The sequence below is a fragment of the Leiobunum rupestre genome, chromosome 5, assembly GCF_980474605.1.
Source record: "Leiobunum rupestre chromosome 5, qqLeiRupe1.1.hap1, whole genome shotgun sequence".
In the NCBI taxonomy this organism is placed as follows: domain Eukaryota; kingdom Metazoa; phylum Arthropoda; class Arachnida; order Opiliones; family Sclerosomatidae; genus Leiobunum; species Leiobunum rupestre.
The window spans coordinates 71,020,816-71,043,317 of NC_143388.1; the positions used below are offsets into that span (position 1 = coordinate 71,020,816).

Sequence of the window (22,502 nt, forward strand, 5' to 3'; positions counted from 1 at the left end):
TGGCTGGCGACTATCAAATCGAAAAGAAAAACTAAGCCTAAACATTAAAAATTTCAAAACGCGTTGCGTATAGCAACGGAAAGCCGAAAAGGGGGGAGTGTGGTGGAGAATAGTATATACGATAAGTTAAGTTAAAAGAAACCACCTATGGACTGTGAGAAGGATGATAAAATACGCGAAAAAGTAGATACGTCCATAATTAAAAGGGATAATATAGCTAAATCCTAAACAAATTTGAAGAAAATTAAAAACTTACTAATAACTCGTACCGATAGGTCTTCGAGCAACGGGAAACTCGGATCAAATAGATCTTCGAGTAATAAACTAAAGTAAAAATAAATAAAATAGCCAGAAATTCCAACGGTAGACCGGTTTCGTTCTATTTGGAACTCATCAGTACCGTGCGGGAAATCTGGCTGGCGACTATCAAATCGAAAAGAAAAACTAAGCCTAAACATTAAAAATTTCAAAACGCGTTGCGTATAGCAACGGAAAGCCGAAAAGGGGGGAGTGTGGTGGAGAATAGTATATACGATAAGTTAAGTTAGAAGAAACCACCTATGGACTGTGAGAAGGATGATAAAATACGCGAAAAAGTAGATACGTCCATAATTAAAAGGGATAATATAGCTAAATCCTAAACAAATTTGAAGAAAATTAAAAACTTACTAATAACTCGTACCGATAGGTCTTCGAGCAACGGGAAACTCGGATCAAATAGATCTTCGAGTAATAAACTAAAGTAAAAATAAATAAAATAGCCAGAAATTCCAACGGTAGACCGGTTTCGTTCTATTTGGAACTCATCAGTACCGTGCGGGAAATCTGGCTGGCGACTATCAAATCGAAAAGAAAAACTAAGCCTAAACATTAAAAATTTCAAAACGCGTTGCGTATAGCAACGGAAAGCCGAAAAGGGGGGAGTGTGGTGGAGAATAGTATATACGATAAGTTAAGTTAGAAGAAACCACCTATGGACTGTGAGAAGGATGATAAAATACGCGAAAAAGTAGATACGTCCATAATTAAAAGGGATAATATAGCTAAATCCTAAACAAATTTGAAGAAAATTAAAAACTTACTAATAACTCGTACCGATAGGTCTTCGAGCAACGGGAAACTCGGATCAAATAGATCTTCGAGTAATAAACTAAAGTAAAAATAAATAAAATAGCCAGAAATTCCAACGGTAGACCGGTTTCGTTCTATTTGGAACTCATCAGTACCGTGCGGGAAATCTGGCTGGCGACTATCAAATCGAAAAGAAAAACTAAGCCTAAACATTAAAAATTTCAAAACGCGTTGCGTATAGCAACGGAAAGCCGAAAAGGGGGGAGTGTGGTGGAGAATAGTATATACGATAAGTTAAGTTAGAAGAAACCACCTATGGACTGTGAGAAGGATGATAAAATACGCGAAAAAGTAGATACGTCCATAATTAAAAGGGATAATATAGCTAAATCCTAAACAAATTTGAAGAAAATTAAAAACTTACTAATAACTCGTACCGATAGGTCTTCGAGCAACGGGAAACTCGGATCAAATAGATCTTCGAGTAATAAACTAAAGTAAAAATAAATAAAATAGCCAGAAATTCCAACGGTAGACCGGTTTCGTTCTATTTGGAACTCATCAGTACCGTGCGGGAAATCTGGCTGGCGACTATCAAATCGAAAAGAAAAACTAAGCCTAAACATTAAAAATTTCAAAACGCGTTGCGTATAGCAACGGAAAGCCGAAAAAGGGGGAGTGTGGTGGAGAATAGTATATACGATAAGTTAAGTTAGAAGAAACCACCTATGGACTGTGAGAAGGATGATAAAATACGCGAAAAAGTAGATACGTCCATAATTAAAAGGGATAATATAGCTAAATCCTAAACAAATTTGAAGAAAATTAAAAACTTACTAATAACTCGTACCGATAGGTCTTCGAGCAACGGGAAACTCGGATCAAATAGATCTTCGAGTAATAAACTAAAGTAAAAATAAATAAAATAGCCAGAAATTCCAACGGTAGACCGGTTTCGTTCTATTTGGAACTCATCAGTACCGTGCGGGAAATCTGGCTGGCGACTATCAAATCGAAAAGAAAAACTAAGCCTAAACATTAAAAATTTCAAAACGCGTTGCGTATAGCAACGGAAAGCCGAAAAGGGGGGAGTGTGGTGGAGAATAGTATATACGATAAGTTAAGTTAGAAGAAACCACCTATGGACTGTGAGAAGGATGATAAAATACGCGAAAAAGTAGATACGTCCATAATTAAAAGGGATAATATAGCTAAATCCTAAACAAATTTGAAGAAAATTAAAAACTTACTAATAACTCGTACCGATAGGTCTTCGAGCAACGGGAAACTCGGATCAAATAGATCTTCGAGTAATAAACTAAAGTAAAAATAAATAAAATAGCCAGAAATTCCAACGGTAGACCGGTTTCGTTCTATTTGGAACTCATCAGTACCGTGCGGGAAATCTGGCTGGCGACTATCAAATCGAAAAGAAAAACTAAGCCTAAACATTAAAAATTTCAAAACGCGTTGCGTATAGCAACGGAAAGCCGAAAAGGGGGGAGTGTGGTGGAGAATAGTATATACGATAAGTTAAGTTAGAAGAAACCACCTATGGACTGTGAGAAGGATGATAAAATACGCGAAAAAGTAGATACGTCCATAATTAAAAGGGATAATATAGCTAAATCCTAAACAAATTTGAAGAAAATTAAAAACTTACTAATAACTCGTACCGATAGGTCTTCGAGCAACGGGAAACTCGGATCAAATAGATCTTCGAGTAATAAACTAAAGTAAAAATAAATAAAATAGCCAGAAATTCCAACGGTAGACCGGTTTCGTTCTATTTGGAACTCATCAGTACCGTGCGGGAAATCTGGCTGGCGACTATCAAATCGAAAAGAAAAACTAAGCCTAAACATTAAAAATTTCAAAACGCGTTGCGTATAGCAACGGAAAGCCGAAAAGGGGGGAGTGTGGTGGAGAATAGTATATACGATAAGTTAAGTTAGAAGAAACCACCTATGGACTGTGAGAAGGATGATAAAATACGCGAAAAAGTAGATACGTCCATAATTAAAAGGGATAATATAGCTAAATCCTAAACAAATTTGAAGAAAATTAAAAACTTACTAATAACTCGTACCGATAGGTCTTCGAGCAACGGGAAACTCGGATCAAATAGATCTTCTACCGTTGGAATTTCTGGCTATTTTATTTATTTTTACTTTAGTTTATTACTCGAAGATCTATTTGATCCGAGTTTCCCGTTGCTCGAAGACCTATCGGTACGAGTTATTAGTAAGTTTTTAATTTTCTTCAAATTTGTTTAGGATTTAGCTATATTATCCCTTTTAATTATGGACGTATCTACTTTTTCGCGTATTTTATCATCCTTCTCACAGTCCATAGGTGGTTTCTTCTAACTTAACTTATCGTATATACTATTCTCCACCACACTCCCCCCTTTTCGGCTTTCCGTTGCTATACGCAACGCGTTTTGAAATTTTTAATGTTTAGGCTTAGTTTTTCTTTTCGATTTGATAGTCGCCAGCCAGATTTCCCGCACGGTACTGATGAGTTCCAAATAGAACGAAACCGGTCTACCGTTGGAATTTCTGGCTATTTTATTTATTTTTACTTTAGTTTATTACTCGAAGATCTATTTGATCCGAGTTTCCCGTTGCTCGAAGACCTATCGGTACGAGTTATTAGTAAGTTTTTAATTTTCTTCAAATTTGTTTAGGATTTAGCTATATTATCCCTTTTAATTATGGACGTATCTACTTTTTCGCGTATTTTATCATCCTTCTCACAGTCCATAGGTGGTTTCTTCTAACTTAACTTATCGTATATACTATTCTCCACCACACTCCCCCCTTTTCGGCTTTCCGTTGCTATACGCAACGCGTTTTGAAATTTTTAATGTTTAGGCTTAGTTTTTCTTTTCGATTTGATAGTCGCCAGCCAGATTTCCCGCACGGTACTGATGAGTTCCAAATAGAACGAAACCGGTCTACCGTTGGAATTTCTGGCTATTTTATTTATTTTTACTTTAGTTTATTACTCGAAGATCTATTTGATCCGAGTTTCCCGTTGCTCGAAGACCTATCGGTACGAGTTATTAGTAAGTTTTTAATTTTCTTCAAATTTGTTTAGGATTTAGCTATATTATCCCTTTTAATTATGGACGTATCTACTTTTTCGCGTATTTTATCATCCTTCTCACAGTCCATAGGTGGTTTCTTCTAACTTAACTTATCGTATATACTATTCTCCACCACACTCCCCCCTTTTCGGCTTTCCGTTGCTATACGCAACGCGTTTTGAAATTTTTAATGTTTAGGCTTAGTTTTTCTTTTCGATTTGATAGTCGCCAGCCAGATTTCCCGCACGGTACTGATGAGTTCCAAATAGAACGAAACCGGTCTACCGTTGGAATTTCTGGCTATTTTATTTATTTTTACTTTAGTTTATTACTCGAAGATCTATTTGATCCGAGTTTCCCGTTGCTCGAAGACCTATCGGTACGAGTTATTAGTAAGTTTTTAATTTTCTTCAAATTTGTTTAGGATTTAGCTATATTATCCCTTTTAATTATGGACGTATCTACTTTTTCGCGTATTTTATCGTATTTCAGCTTAGCCTTTCTAACTCCGACACTTGAGTTTGAAAAATCTTAATTTAAAGGGATCCCTTACTCACAACAGGGGAAGGCATAGGGGTCACAAAAAAACTGGTTTTGAAGCACACTGCAAGTCTGGATTTTTATGTTACCCCTATGCCTCCCCCTGTTGTGAGTGATGGAACTACTCAAATTTCTTCTATTTAAAAACAGTCATCAAATGAGAATTGACAGCCCGATTATTAGTTTCCAAATCAAAGATGTCATCAAGAATGAATTCAGGTACTAATAGGGGTGTGCAAAATATTTGGTCAGACCAAATAATTCGATCGAATACCAAATTGAATATTCGATTCGTCGAATCAAATAGCGCTTGGAAAAGTTCGCGAATAATCGAATTTTTTGATCAAATAGTCGAATATTTGGAAAGATAGGGAAAAAGTATTTGGTATTTTCAAATAGTTTGCAAACTGGTCGAATAACCGCGGGTCTTTTTCTAATATGTTGAAGTTCAAGGCCATCCCAGAAGAGCGTAGTGAAATTTCCGAACTAGTCCTTATTTCTGGCACCTCTCTTTAGGCCGCAGCGCCAAGAACCATATAAAGAGTAGCTTGCACATCCGTTATCCATACCGTTTGTATTAAAACTTCTTAGCGAAAGGCAGAAGCTTTGTATTCTAGCGCCTATTGGCTAGATTACTCGCGTATTCTCTTTTGTTATGGAATTTTCTAGAATAGCAAAGTAAAACTAAAATTGAGTCTTAAACGTAAACCAAGTCCAAAACAAAACTAAAAACTGGGAGGAAAGTTGAAGTAAGTAACTTTATGGATTTTCTGTTTAGAATTTTTGAGTTAACTAAATTAATAATTATTGATTTAAAATTAAATAAATGCAATTTTTTAATTTGTAACAAAAGATCTGCTCCCTCGTGTTTTACATATATTTAAAAACTTGAAATTTTAATTAAGTGTTTGCAAACTATGAAGTATGTAGCATGTCCTTTGATTTTAATTGTAGTTAGTAGTTACCAAAGGTTAAAAGTCGCTAGAAGACTTGGTCCTGGAGTGGTACCTAGGGTATTAGCCTAGTTAATTACTATTATTATTATTTTTCCATGGTACCAAATTAAAATATGTATGATAATTGATAAGTTGATATGCAGTATATTTTTGTAGGTTACGATTAACTCATTTTGATCAAATCGAAAAAATTGTCAGAAGGAAGGTTGAAAATAAAGACATTTTGTACAACAATTAGAATTAATTTGAATGGTAAGTTAGAGTTTACCACAGTGGCGTAATATAAAATTCTGGGCTCGCCTGCAGCCTGAGACAATGGACCCCCTTCAGTTTTTTTTATTAAGAGCCTTAGAGAAGGGTAAGTAAATAGTAAAATTAAAAATTTAAAGACCATCTTTTAGAACGGGCCCATCATTATACCACTAATTTACCAAGTTCGCCCAGGGAACTTTGTTCTAGGCTATACTGTATTTGGTTTAATATTTTACTATTTTCAAGTAAAACAAACAGTGATTTCAATTACTTTTTTTGACAAATATGCAAACTATTTGGCTATTTGAAAACCAAATACGTCGAATAATTTGATATTCGAAATACTATTTGGTATTTGATCAGTTAACTGGTCTAAATTTTTGCCCTAAAAATATTCGACCAAATTATTTGACGTTATAAATATTTGATTTGGTATTTGCCGTGCTTTGAAAAAAATATTTGATATTCGATTCGATCCCCAAAAAATGGTATTTGCACACCTCTAGGTACTAATAATATCGGAAGGAAGAGATTCTAAACCACGACCTCCCATACTTTGTCGCAAGTTTGTCTGAGCTTAACGTTTTATGGCCCTCTTTCGCACAGATGATTGCCATCAATAGTTGGATACTTTTCTACTTGTTCTGGACAGGGTTGGCTGATTTAAATCAATTTTCATAAAGTATTTTTGAAAAAGAAAAAACCTCACCAATTGCTATAATTTAGGTTGAAATATAATCTTTCTCGTACTTCCCCCTTATGTTGCTTTGGATTCTACCTGTGGGTGGAGATTCCGCCGAATTTTTTTGTAAAGTACCAAAATAGGTTTTAAAAAATAAAAACTTCTATATGATTATTAGCTTAATTTTAAAAAATTCATTATATATATTAGTCTTGCAACGGTACTGGCGCCATCCGCCAGATGGCGACCGTTCCGTCGCTAAAAAACTTATAGTGAATATGACGTCACGCAACGCAGTTTAAATTTTTGTTTTAAAACCCCCGGACCACGTGTTCAGCGGACAGTAGTCAGCAGAGAGAGAGAGAGTGTGTGATTTATTCCTTTAATTTTTTAACGAGACCAGCCAGCCTCGGAAAAACTTTTATTAATTATTATTGTGCGATATGGAAGGCTACAAGCCAAGGGGCTTGATTATATTGTAAGTTCATTTAATTAAAACTTCTTTGTTCACAACTCCTTGCTTCTGGTTCAATCTCTTCATAGGTGTGATTGCGATAGGTCAAATACTGTAAACGATCCCCGACCAAAATAAATTGTAACCGTTGGCTTCGATTATCCGTTTTTAATAATATGTAAATAAGGATAGAAGCCGGTTACAGTCTTTAAAAATTAAAAACATATTTGTTTTAGGTAAAATTATGATACTAAATTATATAAAACTTTGAAATTTTAATTAAAATCAAAAAAATCAATAATAATCTGATTTAAATAAAAAAAAATCGATTAATTTGATTTTTTTTAAATAAAAAATTGCCAACACTGGTTCTGGATCAAAAGAAGTACACGTTTTCTGCTAAATTTGTAATAAACTAATTTTACATTTTATAGTTGCTTCCCTTCTTTAATTTTATAAGTATGGTTCAACCATTTTTAATACCCACAGAACACTTTCAAAATGGGGGTAGAACAAATATGTAGGTTTTTGTTTGGTGGGAAGGTGGCGCTGTGGTCATTCGTTTGTTGTTGTGGTGGATGGAATTACTGTGTTCGTCAAGGACAGAGTATTGGGTCTACACTTTTTACTCCTGAAAAGGTGTGGAAAATTAAACCGATAATATCATCTCCTTTTCCAAAATTTATCTGGTAAAATGGTGATAGGCAGCCTTTTTTTACTTTTTTTCCTCCCTCCCAGCTTCAACTTTTCGCCTATACCGAATAAAATAATGTCAGAGGGTTTATCTTCTTACCCTACTATTAAATCCCAAAACGTGAAAAGTATCCTCATTTTGTTTACATTTGGGGATTTAGAAGTGAACAAAATGACACAATGAAGTATGTGAGGAATACACCAAGCTATTATGCTACATTCCCATATTCTTGGGTACCTGAACGCTTTCTTGATGCCATCAGCATGTCTATTATTAAAAGGGAAGGGGAAAGAGGAGGTTGTGGAGTCTGAAACGGAAAAACAGTAGGATCTCAATAAAAATTATCTTTATTAACCCTTTTAACAAAAATACACTTTGTCAAAAATGTAATGGGGACATAAACCAAAATTATAAAGTAAAACGAGGGGACCCGGCAAAATCTTTAAGGGAACTTAACTCTTTTTTTCGGTTCTTGGCCTTAATGACTGATATCTCAGGAACTCACGGGCAAAATGGAACTTTACGTAGGGTTAGGGGACTTGATTGTTTTATTTGGTTTGGTATTAGGAGGGCAACTCTAGATTTCGGGTGATTTTGGCAGTTTGAAGGTGGGGGACTTTACTTGACTCGCTATTTGACCCAGTGAATTTTTAGGGGGAAACGTAAGAAAATTTACTACTTATCAATTGTCATTTTGTCTGGCGTCTTCGAGAGGAGATATTTCTTCTTTTTTGCGCTGGGATCTCGTTCTGACAGTCCGATGGGTGCACAAACAGACACAACACTTCGTCCAAACGCACGCGGGAAGGGTTGCACGTTTCCCGAACGGCCAGGGATGAAACCAGACAGCAGATCGCAGCGGCTCCCAGAGCTCTCTTTCTCTCCTGATTCACGATGTGTCGCTTGACCCGAAGTTGCTATGGAAGACGGGGGACTCTTTCTCTGGAATTTGATGGCTCTGCTGTAGCCTCTACGGTTTACGGGATTTGCGGATTACGCAAGTAGGCTCCCAGCAGTTTTAGGCGGGCTAACTCTTTCGGACCTGAACGGAATTCTCGGACTCTGGATCGGGTTTACTTCTCTCGCTCTCTTTGGATTTGGATTACCTTTCTTTCTGGACTCATTGACCTTCGTAGCTGGATACGTTAGGGAACTCGCTGGATGTCATCAGGGATTGACGTTTAAATTCGAGGAGATCCTTTAATTTCATTAAGACTTCGCTAAAGTTTCTAAGTTTGGGTTAAAGTTTAAAGTTTTTTAAGTGAAGGGTCAGGCCATGGCGGAGCAGAGCTTCCACCTGTGAGTCTCTTGGGGTTTCTCTTCTGGTTTTATTTTTTGTTTCGAGGGTGCGGGGTCCTTTTATGCCCTCTGTCTTGTCCGTCATTACTTAATGATGGTGCTCTTCTTGGGCATTGGATATTTGGGACGGATGGGGGTGGCTTACGCCTTTGACCATGCATTTTCGGGTCTACGTGACTAGGTCGTTTCCGGTGAAGTTGTTGCTGGGGTCCGTGATCACATGAGGTGTCCTTGACTTGTTATTAAGCGAAGTTTCTCTCTCGTAAGCATTGTTTATGCTAGGGCTATTTTTTGAAGTTTTATTATACTTTTCAAGGTTTTTGCGTGGGGGCTCTCAAACTGACAATAACGCCTCTCCTTCTTTTGAATTCTTCAGTGTTAAGCCTAGGCCCCAAAATCTACATTACCTTACATTTAACTTTAATATTTGACTAAAACTTAATGGGGATCTCATTTAACTTACATTTGTCGTTTGGGGCCTCAGGCCACATATAGTTCTCTGGGGACTTTATAACTTAAAAATGACTGGGGACCCACCGTTATTATCGAGGGGGTAGTCACCTGATTATAGATTATGATTATTTTCGATTGATTTTTGGGATTACAAATTAAACAAAGATTATTAGATATTTCGTAAGATTTTTTTCTAAACTGGGGATTATGGATTTTTTCTTTGATTATAGAAATTTATGGTTGAATATATAGAAACTTTCAGTGGATTATGCTCATTTTTTAGGGATTCCGATTTTTTTTGTTAAATTTCATGGATTAATAAAATTTTTCGAGATTATTTTTTAAATTGGTATTGCAAATTTTTTTTAGATTATTTTTATGATTAGTTGAATTTTTTGGGGGATTATGGTGATTTTTTATTTATTCTACGTTAATTTTTAGGATTATATTTTAAACATTGGATTACTTTTTTTTACTTATAGCATGAAATTTACGGAATATTTGTTGATTTTGTGACAACTGTTTGTAAGCTTACTTTTTCTGCCAGGCCCGTAGCCAGAAATTTGCAGCTAAGGGGGCACGTTCAGCAGTGGCATAGCGAGAAATTCGTCAAGGGAAGGGTGGTCGAAGTAAGTGAATGTTAAGAGATGGGTCGTGAAGGGTTGAAAATTTAGTAGAGTCGAAGGTATGCCCAAGGGGGTTTCGACAAGGAAACCCCTTTTTCTCTACGCCACTGACGTTCAGCTAGTAGGATATATTTTATTGATTTTGTTTACTTTGATATTTTTAGAGGCGCAATGATATTTTTAAGGGGCTAAGATACTTTTTGACGGGGCATGGTTGGGCATTCTCAGATTTTTTGAGGCGGCACAAATATCTTTCGGCCCCCTCAGGCACCATCGCTAGCTACGGGCCTGTTCTATAGAAATTGGTTAGTAATTTAAATAAACGCTTAACATGGAAATAAAAACATTTATTCAATAATCGCTCTGAATTATTTTCGCATAGAAGGCTTGTTAAAAGACTGTAGTTTTATTTACATTTTGATAACGCTTTTAAAGTAGAATTTTTCAAAAACAAACCATCTGGTGGAGATATTGTTCCAACGTAGTGTGTTAGATCGTAAAACCCGTGTAAAGAAATATCAGTGGAAATCAATAAGCCGTTATTATTCCATGTTTACCAATTACACAATACGCCACCTTTTTTAGGGGGTTCGATTTTGACCGATGACTTAGAAAATTCGCGGTTTTTACCTTTTCGAGTCAGATATGAAAATCCAAGTATCAAACCAATAAGGGAACTTTGAACTCGACCTCGACGATTTCCGCTAGGTTTTTCTGGAGCTTTTTTGAAAAGTGCCCAGTCTCCAATATTAACACAGTCTTCTCGTTGAATTTCGCTTTTCCTCACGAATATTTTCTTGGTTCTTTGATTATGTAGTGTGCTCGGTTGTTCCTGTTGAACTCTTTTACTACGATCGCTGCTAAGGTGGTTGTCTGTATTTGTCAGCAGCCAACATAGGGAAGATTTTCGTAATAAAGGTTTACGACCAGATTTGGTTTTTATCTGAACAAATCGTATGTCTTGGCGTAGATTTCCATCTAAAGAGTAATCTTTAAGGTTAGTTCTTCCAGCTGAAGAGAGAACCATTAAATCTTCGTTGAGTCCGTCTTCTAGATTGCTATCTTCTATTTCTTGAGAGGTCGGAGCGACGGTCGGAGGGTCTTCATCGAAAATAATTTCATCTTCACTCTCACTATCTTTCGATATAGTTTCTGGCGACATACTGTCAATAGAAACGACCGGTAATTTGCAATGCAGTACCGATAATATATCTGATGTTACATCAATTCCTAAGGCTTTTGTATAATTTTTGGCCGTTTTCAGGGCTTCTTCTATTAGAGAATTAATTTCTCCAGTACTGGGGAGACGTCAGTGTCGTAGCTGATGGTCTGCAGGGCCCGCGGTGCGGGGGGCCTCGAGCTTCGGGGGGGGGGGCGCTAACCATAAAAAAAAATTAAAAAGGGGGGCCTCATAGAGATTTTTGCGGGGGCGGGCCTCTGGGTTCTCAGCTACGCCACTGGGAGACGTGCAACAATGTTCTCAATACAGCTTCGTTGTTGTCTGCGGAATTGAAATTGGGACGAATCTTGGCCACACTGAGTGACTTTTTCGCTTTGTAATTGCGACTTAAAATATCCAATAAGCTAAAATTAACGACCGTTGAATATGTACTTGTTAAAGACCTCGTAGTACGAAATTTTGTTCACAAGTCTGGCTACTAAAAAGCCACGGCAAGAAGTAGACTTCGTTATTGTTGTCTCTTAATCGTTCAATAATGATAACGAAGGCATGAGCGTTAAGCTCTACACACGCGTAGGTGTTATATGTAACGAAATTGTGTTGGAGATTGTACTCGGAATGTTGCGAAATCCAATGACGCCATATTCGCAAAAAGAAAACAACGTACCATATATTGTACAATCTTTGACTCGGAGACAAATCCTTGTCTAGAAATGCACTTAAAGCTTTTTGAATGAAGACATGGTATTGTCTTGTTCCTTCAGATTCTGGTAATTCTTTTAAGACATTAATTATTTTTCCTCACAAATTTTTTCTACTAATTTAAAATTCATTTTATCTTTTCCGTCGAGGTCGGAATTTGTTAACCCATGTATGTCTTTAGGAAACCTTTCCATTACAATCTTCAAATGACTTAGGTTTATAATTTTTTCCCCAACTACTAATATGTTGGAAAGTTTTAATAATTTCGTTCTGAATTTCGTGCCGACGAGAACACTGAAACCACGGTCTATGTATGTCATTTTGAGAAAGTTTGGACACAAATCGCATAGACTTCAGAAGCCTACTGTCGCGTCAGAAGAAATGCCCAAAATTTCAATTCCTACTTTTGAAGCTTCTTCTGTGAGATATTTCCATCTCGCTAACACGTGTTGCGCCTTAAATTTGTTGTCGGTGCCATTTATGCATAAACAAAATGAGGGAGTCTTGTCACCAAGTGGTTGTGCCATTATGACGTATGCTGGAGTGTTGTTATGATGTGTTATTCAATGACTTTAGCGGAACTGGCAGTATATGCTAATGTGGTTGGACAACCATTCGTTGGATTGATGGGTAAAACTAACCCCACAAGTTGGTTTGATTTGGAATCAAATTGAATTTTTCCGGTGATACGAGTAGCATCCTCACTAAGCCACACTTTCATCGGGAAGTTCTTCCGGATTAAGTAGTCTCGGAGTTCGTTAAATCGGAAATTTCCTTCTCTTATATCAGGACCATTGTCTTTTAAATAACGTAACACGGTAGTAGTTGAAGGTAAGGGCAAGTTTAACTACAGCGTTTCATACAGTAAACGTCCACAAATCAAAAATATGTAAGTAGAAACAATTTAAGTGTAAAGTTATACCGTTTTCCAAGTTTATCTTTGTATTTTCTTTGGCCGTTTTCATAAGAGAAGACAGAAAGTTGTCAGTAGATTCTTCTCCCGTATTACTAGAACTTGAATTTGTAATGCACGAAAGTAAACGCTTCCTTAACTCTACATTATCTTTGAATAATATTTGAACTTTATTCAGAACTGGGAAAAGTGCCTTTATTGAAGGTTGGCTCATAGAAGAACGATATAATGTCCGCTTTTGTCGTTCAAGTCTGTTATAACGATAATTTTTCCATTTTGTGAACGGAATCTCCTTAGCCTTTGTAGCATTGAAGACGCGCCGACGCGGTCGGTTCCTATTCCGCGCCTTCGATCTCTTCCAACGAAGTTTTGTTATTCAATTCTTTATTAGAGCTTCCTTTTTCGGAATCAGTAATGTCATTAACGTCATATGACGCTATCTCCGAGGAAAGGGTTGGTTCGGTCACAGTTGTTGGATTCTTGGTTAACTCCACCGTCTTGCTATTCATATCCAACGATTTTTTTGCTGCAAAAAGAGCCTTGATAGATAGTTGAGATGTTGATTTCGACTTGAATTTTATTTCAACCTCATTGTCCAATTTTGAAAGCTTCAAACGTGTCTGTAAATGCCTTGGAAAATTCGATATTACCCAGCTTTTGAGTCCATATTTTCTTGGTGTAGTAGCCATTTTAATTGGTTTAACACAAATTGGACATTGAACGTGTGCTATAAATTCCTTGGCCTTCTGACACTTGTCGACCAACACGGTGAAAGATAAAAGTGTCTCTGGGTTCGTCGCGACTTCATTGTTTTTGGGCCTATTTGTAATTAAAACCGCCACTCAATAAATGGTCCCAAAGTATTAACAATTTTCGCAATTTTATACAGGCACTAACGCGAAGTAGGACAAAACTTAATTATTATTATTATTATTATTTTTATTACTACTACTACCATATTTACTCATAAGTATGCCACTGTACCTTTATTCCATTCAAAAATTTTCACTAACGGTTTGTTTCACCACGAACCAGTAAAAAAGTGGACTACGTTAGATTTTAACCTTTTTATTCATCCTAGTAATTTTGGGAGTCACACTATTAACTAGTAACATATTTATTTAAGCCAATGGAAAACCTCTAAATTGAGAAGGAATTTTTGTATCGGAATTTTAGTCAGCCCAATGTAGCTTTATTGAAATTTATAAACTCACTCAGTTTGTGCGGATGAAGTTAAATTACGAGTAAGGTTGGGGAAAATGACCAATAAGTGATCGCTTTCCGAAAATGGAACAAGTCGTCGAAGTGGGATATTCCACCAGCGTTATTTAAACCCATATCAAGCCTAGAAGAGTTACGCGGCTTAAGCCTAGGCTCAAAAGAATTTGCAAAGACTCCAACCTTGTAGATGCGCCAGAAAAGCTCAACCTGAATAAACCTGCTTCTTTTATTTGACAATGCAAATTTATTTTAGAACGTGAGTCTCCGAGAACTTAATTACATTAACAGAACTTGACACTATATTGTAGTTCATTTTAGCTCCTAAGCCTTGCTTGTTCAAACCGGTTTGTTTACTAAAATAATGACCGTCGGTTTATCAGACCAAAGATAATTTAAACTCGTACCCTAGATTCGAAATCACTCTCTCGCGCGTTGCCGATAGTGTTTACCCACTTCCCGCCGGAACTCAAAAATTCGCTCCATGGTTTGCGCCTTACCGCAACCGATGGAGCCCGATTTTCTGAGGTCACGTGCCGGAAAAGGTAAACACTTCGTAACAAAACCGTCAATGGGAAAGCTCTCAGTATTCGAATCTAGGGTACGAGTTTAAATTATCTTTGATCCGACGTAGACCTAATTATACGACGGCATTATCGGAATTTGAGATTCGATGATGTCAAATATTACGTAGGGTACGGATAACGCAATATCTGTGACACAAACCGTTAGTGAAGAAATAGAGCTAGTGGCATACTTATGAGTAATTATGTTACATATGCTACTACTAATACTACTACACTTCGCGTAAAACAATAGTTCAACTCGAAATATATTTCACTGTGGATCTAAAAAGAAAAAGGTTAAAACGGCGCGGCAATCAAAGGGCCCGGCACGACCGCCTTTCAAAACAAAAATAAATAAAATATAATTATTTGCTTTAAAAATTTGTTATCAATAAAGTTGAGCTTCCAAGGAAGTCTTCAGTTATAAATGCCCTCAGAATTAATGTAAACCTGTTTTATCGTCGCCGGGAAAACCGTGAACTTGAAGAATATTTTTTTTTCCTCCGCTATTGCACAATTTCTAGAAAGTTTCTCCCTCTTTATCGCTTTCTCAGACTTCATTCGTTTCCTACCAATCGCTCGGATGCCGGAGTTCGGTGGCTCTCTTAACAAACATTTAAAATAGCGCTTGTCCATATTACAGAAAATAATTATCAATTCCTTTTTACTTAATTATACAAGAAGAAATGAAGGTCGTGGTATTTTACATTGTATTATATATGTTTCTACAATTATGCGTCTCCGAGGAAATTAGCAGTGGTAAGTTAATTGTTTTTCATAGTTTCAGTGATCTCTCTGAATCACACCGACTTTAAATTCGCTATCATCCATGTAACACGGAGTAGTCGACTCGACATCTACGAAGTTGTTCGGGAAGAATGAGTTGGGAGGGTGTCAATTAAGAGCAAATAAACAGTCGAGATGTCCAACCCAGCCAACAGTCGGGAGGACTATTTTAAAGGAAAATTACACCCTATTTTAATGTTAGGCTTCTTGAAAAGGCCGTTCAAATAGCAATATACTAATAGGCCTATATTCGAAAAAAATTATAAATCATTCCTAATTTTAAAATAAATTATTTTCGAATCGGAAATTGAGAACTAGGATAGCGCCATTTTTTGCGCTCGTAGCCTCATGCGTGCTGACGGACGGACGTTATGTCGACGCTATCTCATTGGCTAAGAGAAAGACTCGTGAGAGAGGAATAATTTTTAGTTGAAATTGATTTACGTGAGACGTAGATGATGGAAGAGTGGGGGTCGCTTGACGTCCGCTAGTAGTGTCGGGTAAAGTTTTTTTATATCGCAGTCTGCTCTCCGAGCAGACGAACCTTCAAATGTAAACAGCCAACGACGTGCATGATACTTGTTGGAAACAAACGGCGCTCGAGTCATAGTTCGAACCAGAATACTCCCAGCCCCAGGCCGAATTAAATAATAGGCAAGTTGAACAAAATAATCGTTTAGAGGTAAGATTTTACTATGAGTGTTAACACCAGTAGAGGGCGCAATTTGGTCATATTAATACATTTTGATATTCCGTAGGGTACACGAAGATACAATTATTATATGTAGACAAAACTAATGAGTTTTTTATTATATTATAGAGTGTTTAAAATTTAAACGGATTTTTCATGTGTTTCTTATAGCATTTTTTAGATTTTAGACCAAAGTAGACGAATATTGGGATATATCGTAGGTTTCATAGGTTTTTGACCTACAAAATCGATTTCGACTATGGTGCTTTATCGTTCTGCGGCCTTTTCTCTTTTATATATAACACATTATCCCACGAAACTTTGCACCGTCTCTGGGCCTCTAGGCCAAGTTACATCTGTTACGCTCTCGAGAGCTTCGACGGCTGTTCTGCTCAGCGGTAAATATAGTATCTGTCACGCAGAACGCCTCCACAGCCGTTTTGTTAAAGATTATTTCAGTTTACTATTGGGTATATTTTAGCTCATAGTAAAATCATAGTAAAATCATACCCGTTTAGAAATAAATTTGGATGTTGACGATATAAAAAGGCACTGTAACTGTAAAAATTGTGAAGCGCCGTGGCTAAGCCTCGGCTTCGAAGCAGAGGAATTAAGGGGCCTAATTGTTCAAAATGACTTAGAATCTGGTCTTGTTTGTTTGTCAAACTATACGAAATTATTTTAATAGTACCATACGTATTTGATAATATTCTAGGAGGTTGTCCATGTCTCCTTAGGTGATAATACCGTCTGTAATTAGTACTCAATACTCCTCTATTAAGACCAAACGATGCGAATTCTTCATGGTCTATAATACAATTTATGCTTTTTTACCAGTATCTTCAGACACTTTCCGCATAGCTCTCCTAGCCAGTGCCGTATTTCCGCCTAGGCCAACTTAGGCCGTGGCCTATAGGGGCCCATCCTTGGAAGGGGCCCCTCCAGTGACCGTAATGACTGTATCAATCATAATTTATATTGGAGAAATTCCTAGGTTTAAAATTACCAAAATTTCTGCCTGGCAGTTTACGAAAGCAGCCTTAAATCGCAATGTTGCATAATTATCGCATATTTAGTCGACGATTGTTAAGAGCTTTTATTTATTAATCTAACCGTGCCGGGAGTAGTGGCTCACTCCTGTAATCCCAAGCGTCAGGGAGGCAGAGTTTGTGGAAAGCCGTGTGAGGACGACCACCAATCCCCCAAAGGGTGGTCGGGATACTTCCGACACGGGTGTCCCCACCCCTGTCCCCACGTATCCCCCCATTGGCGTGGCCGTTACACATATCTCACCCTTATTAATCAGTTATTGTGTGTGTGCTGGTGTCTAAGGTCTAGGGTCGACACCGATGTGTGTGTATCTCAACAAAAAGATTAATCTAACCGTAGAGCTCAAACTTCTACGCTGAATCAGGGAAATTCAGGCACAGCCTAGTTCCAGGGATAAGAGTAAATGCAGTGCGTGAAATGGGGGCCCAGACACCTTATCTGCCTATGGGCCCAGGATCTCTAAGTCCGGCCCTGCCTCCCCCATTGTTTCCCGTAGACGGCTATAATATTTGCCACTGGAATGCGTAAAACAATTTCAGTTTTTTACGAGTTAGTGATAGCCTTCTTCTCTCAATTGCCATTAAATTATTAAAGCATTCAAGGACGTTCGATTAAATTTTTGGCTATTCGTATCTGTCTCTTTAACGAATCGAGATGGAATCGGTTGTATGATTGACAATGAGCTAGGACATCGTTTTCGTTAAGAAAACTATATGGAATCAAACCTTTTTCCATAAGAATTTTTTTATCGCTCCACTACCTAGTGTTGCGGCTTTGTGGTATTTTAAGAATGTTATCATATCCCAGACCTTTCTGGGACTCTACAAAACATTAACATCGAATAACTGAGTTGCTTCGAAAATTGAGAACGGCTTGAATCAATCTAAGCAGTTCTGGAACTGGCAATATATTAGAGCAACAGTAAACCTTAACCAGTGTTACGGATTATTCGAGCCCTTGGTACAGTATTTACCATACCAAGAAGAATTAAATCCTCGATTTTTATCTCCAACTAGAAAAGAAATGACCCAAGGCTGAACAGGCAGACCATTTTTTGAAGGAAGGTGTGGGTCTGCGATGGATCATTTTGATCAAAATATTGTATTTTCGAAAAGATTTTAAAGATTTCTCGTCTTTTAAATACAAAACCTTCGAATACATTAATTTGCAAGTAGTTGATTGAAATATTGGAAGCCCATAGGCACATTTCAAAATTTGGAGGCCCACAAAGTAGGCACAAAATTTTACAACGTAGGCACGTGCCTATGTGCCTACCGCTGGCTGGGCTACTAATTGACAGTGCTGTGCTACGCCATCTACATGGGCATGTTAAATAGAAAGCCGAGTACTCGACTAGAAACTTGAAAAGTCTTATAAAAACTCGAGTATCCGAAACGCTTATTTTAGTTTTTAACCAAGGCCTTTTTCGTGAGTTTTTCAAAATAAAACTATTACGTATTTTTCTTTAAAATATTAAAAAAAATGTATTCCATTGGCCCTTAATAAAGATCTCTTAAAACTCTTTTTGATTACGGCACCATAGAGATAGAAAAGCAATAGAGGGAAGATTACCGCGTTAAGGCACTCCTGTTTTTGACCGGGAAATTTCATCCCCCCCCCCCGCATGTATGAAAGCGGAGATGGCCAGAATTTTCAACGCCATCTATCCTTCCTTTGTTTACATCAAATGACAGTTGATTTTCCAAAAGGCATAATGTATTTCATTTCACCGCGCGTCGATGGCGCCACGTAATCTGCCCATCTTATGGCTTCCTACATTGGCGAAAAGGGGGTCGGCACTCGCGGTCAACTTCGCCAGATACAATAGCGCCTCTATTTCTTTTCTATCTCTATGTACGGCAGAAATATAGGTTCTTCCTGATTGATCTATGAACCATAACGTTGCGTGTCCGGTACATTTTTGGTATAAAATTGGGATTAGTTTCATTTCTGACATATTTTTAAATGGATTCCAATAAACGTCAAAGCAAGTATTCTGTCCAAGAAGAAATATTATAGCCAAGTGACCGTGGTAATGAACTACGATTAAACGAAGTTTCATCAGACACTACTTTAGATTCTACCAGTTTGTCCAAAACCCAAAAAAACTTCAAATGACGAACTACGAATGTTAAGAATGTTACAATTTTACGTTTTACCATGTTAGTTAAGCGATATATATTTTGCACATATCAAGTAATAAGTAAAATTCCCAAATCTTATCGAAGGAAACTGAAACGCTTACTAGGGATCAGATTTGACGTTTTAGTCAGGTGGCATTTAATTTGTACCCCGACGGCCCTAAGTTTCGCCAACTGGATCCTTGAGGGAGTGGTGGTCAAGATTTTGGTGGTGGAACATTAGAGAACTCGTTCAAATTTCGATTGCACTAACTCAACCGCTGCTCACATAGATTCTGATATGTTTTCGAAAGCACCCTTAGCAAAGCAACGGGCTCCCAAAAGCGAAATTACGTGGTATTTGTTCTCGTATATATGGCCAATCTGCCTCAGCTAGAGATGTAAAGTTATTCCTATGCGTAAATTAACTATGGCTTTTAGTAGTTTTGCAAAGGGCAGCCGAGTGAAGTTATAAAATAATATGAATATTTGTGGATTAAGAATTATCTCATCATATACTCCAAGCGTTTGGGTAGTTCTTCTTTAGGGGCCAATATATTTATTATACAATGGTTGACTTAAAATTAAATTTAATTACACTGTATTTTTATTTGGTTCTATAGGACTAAGTTTATCAACTCTTGATGTAAAAAGTAAATCATGTGATACAAATCATGGTAAATGTGTTCCACTGGCATCATGTAGATCTAGTCAGGCCTTTGTAACGCGATCAAAGCTACCAAGTTGCCGATATGACGGTCACGTTCAAACAGTCTGCTGTCCCGAATATACACCACAAAAGTCCAGATCAGCCACTCACAGGAGGCCTAGAGCAGTCACGTCAAAAAGGCCTAATTCAAGGACAACAAAGAGGGCTAAACCAGGGACAACAAAAAGGCCTAGATCTGCTAAGCAAAAGAGGCCTAGAGCAGCTACATCGAAAAGGCCCAACTCAAGGACAACGAAGAAACCTAAATCTAGAACAACGAAGATTCCTAAATCGACGACACCGAAACCGAAATTTCAGAAGTTAATTGTTTTAGGTAATAAAAAAACATTTGATATATCCCCGTAAAACACTTAGTTGAAATTCGTCCTTATAAAGTGGTAAATTATGCAATTACTTTATCCAGTCAGATTTTGTCTGAAAGTTTCTGAAATCGCATGGCAACAGCCATAAATTGTAATAGAAATTCGATTTTTATTCTAATAATTGATTAGGTTGTGGATCAACACACATAAGTACCACTGCTCTGAGAAGACGCCGTCGTTTCTCTTTCCAGAAAACCGTAGTTGGTGGAAAGATATCTCTCGCAAATTCATGGCCATGGATGGTAAGTGAGATCTGAGAGTATAATATTTCCACGCCTTTGTAAAATATATAGAGCTGTGGTTCCCAAACGTATTTCGTCGCTGAATCAAAGGGTATATTCAGTTATCTATGTCATCATATCCTCATGCACGATGTTTTTGGATAGCGTGACGTCACACGCGTTGTTAGTGGAAATCGCTGCTTTGTTTAATAAAATAGCAAAGTGAAAAAGAAACCTTTCAACATCGTGTGACGACACAACCTCATCAATCCAAAATAAAGTAAACAGTTTCCCCAACCATTTTCTTTACTGAACGTACCTCTATCTGATCGAAACTCCGCTGAAGTCCAACGATAGGTTGATGCGGGAGCGATAGGTTATTGACACGTTATATTTTTGTCAAAATAATCCTACGAAATTACCTTTGGATTCCAGCGGGACACAGTTTGGAAACCACTAATACACAGCTAACGAATATTTTGGTAAAACCCTGAAAAAACAAATGACCTTAATTTTATCAGATTTGTTTTTGCACCAGGGGCAGGATTCAAAATTCACAGCTGTGGCCACCCTGAGGAAATTATTTAATGTTATTCTTATATGTATGTTTGGTTTTTAGACAGCTATTTCCAGGAAAACTAAAAGCAATTGGCGTTACCATTGTGGCGCGTCCCTCATTAGTGAGCGATATTTACTGACAGCTGCCCATTGCTTCGCTGGAGGAGGCCGCTCCAAGTAAGTGGGGTCCGTGTCACACAAACACGGCGAGCTATTTTTTTTGTAATTTGAAATGGTTTCCTCATGGTACAAACGTGGAATATATGGTACACCTGGTAATGTCAGGGAATTAGATTGTTAACCAAATACTCAGGGAGATTCCCGGAAATTAAATTATGGATAACAAATTCCGGGATATATTAAGTATATTTATATATTAGGTATAATTCGGGGATATATGTGAGGTGGTTTTTTTCGGGAGTTGGTAAGATCGGTGTAAACCAATTCGGTGTAGGAAAGTTTGGTGTAAACAAATTCGGTGTAGGAAATTTTGTTGTAAACAAATTCGGTGTAGGAAAGTTTGGTGTAAGCAAATTCGGTGTGCGAGAGTTTGGTGTAAACAAATTCGATGTAGGAAATTTTGATTTAAACAATTTCGGTGTAGGAAAGTTCGGTGTAGAAAAGTTCGGTGTAAGGAATCCTCTGTAAGGAAAGTTCGGTGTATAGGAAAATTCTCTAAAAGTTGGGTATGGGTAGAAATTTGTGTTCTTTTAGTAACAAGTTGTAAAAACGTCTTATGAGATAAGTGAATAAAAATTTCTACTTGTTAAAGCTTATTAAGCGTTCGCATCTAGACGTATGCTATATCGTTACGATTGAAAATAATGACAAGGTAATCGAAATTACCAAGAATCACAGTAATTCATTTCTTTGTTTTATGGTTACTCAGAGGCTACACGTACTGTTAACTAACAACATTACATTGATCAATGTATTTACAAAAGTTGTTCGAAATGGCCCGTGTAAGCAAGCTTGGACGCGTCTTCGGAAAGATTCTCGAACACGACGAAAGATTTCTGGCGTGTTTCAACGTCTCGAACTTCAGTCTTATATACCAAGTCCTTAATATGGCCTCAAAGATAGAAATCACATGGGTTCAAATCGGGAGACATGGCTGACCATGCAACAGTTTGCCCGAGGAAACTTCTAACTCGAAGGCTAAAATGAGGGAATGCTTCGTCGTGCATAAACCACATTCGTTGTCTTACTGCTAGCGGTACGTCTTCAAGTAGCTCTGGTAAAAGTACGTCTCACCAGTTAGTCTACGTGGTAGAAATTTAGGTCCAA

At 37.4% G+C, this 22,502-nt stretch overlaps 1 protein-coding gene across 2 annotated transcripts; it reads left to right on the forward strand.

The window, feature by feature from the left end:
- Nucleotides 1–4,849: 4,849 nt before the first annotated feature.
- On the forward strand, nt 4,850–21,397 carry LOC149945794 (uncharacterized). Of its 2 annotated transcripts, none has more exons than XM_090175656.1 (4): nt 4,850–4,921; nt 19,968–20,387; nt 20,566–20,678; nt 21,277–21,397. In XM_090175656.1, the coding sequence occupies exons 1-4, from the start codon at nt 4,900–4,902 to the stop codon at nt 21,394–21,396; spliced, it is 675 nt and encodes a 224-aa protein (XP_090031782.1). In that variant the 5' UTR covers nt 4,850–4,899; the 3' UTR covers nt 21,397. The 2 variants fall into 2 exon arrangements, with proteins under 2 accessions (XP_090031782.1, XP_090031781.1); XM_090175655.1 differs by lacking the exon at nt 4,850–4,921 and adding an exon at nt 15,280–15,456.
- The last annotated feature ends 1,105 nt before the right edge of the window (nt 21,398–22,502 follow it).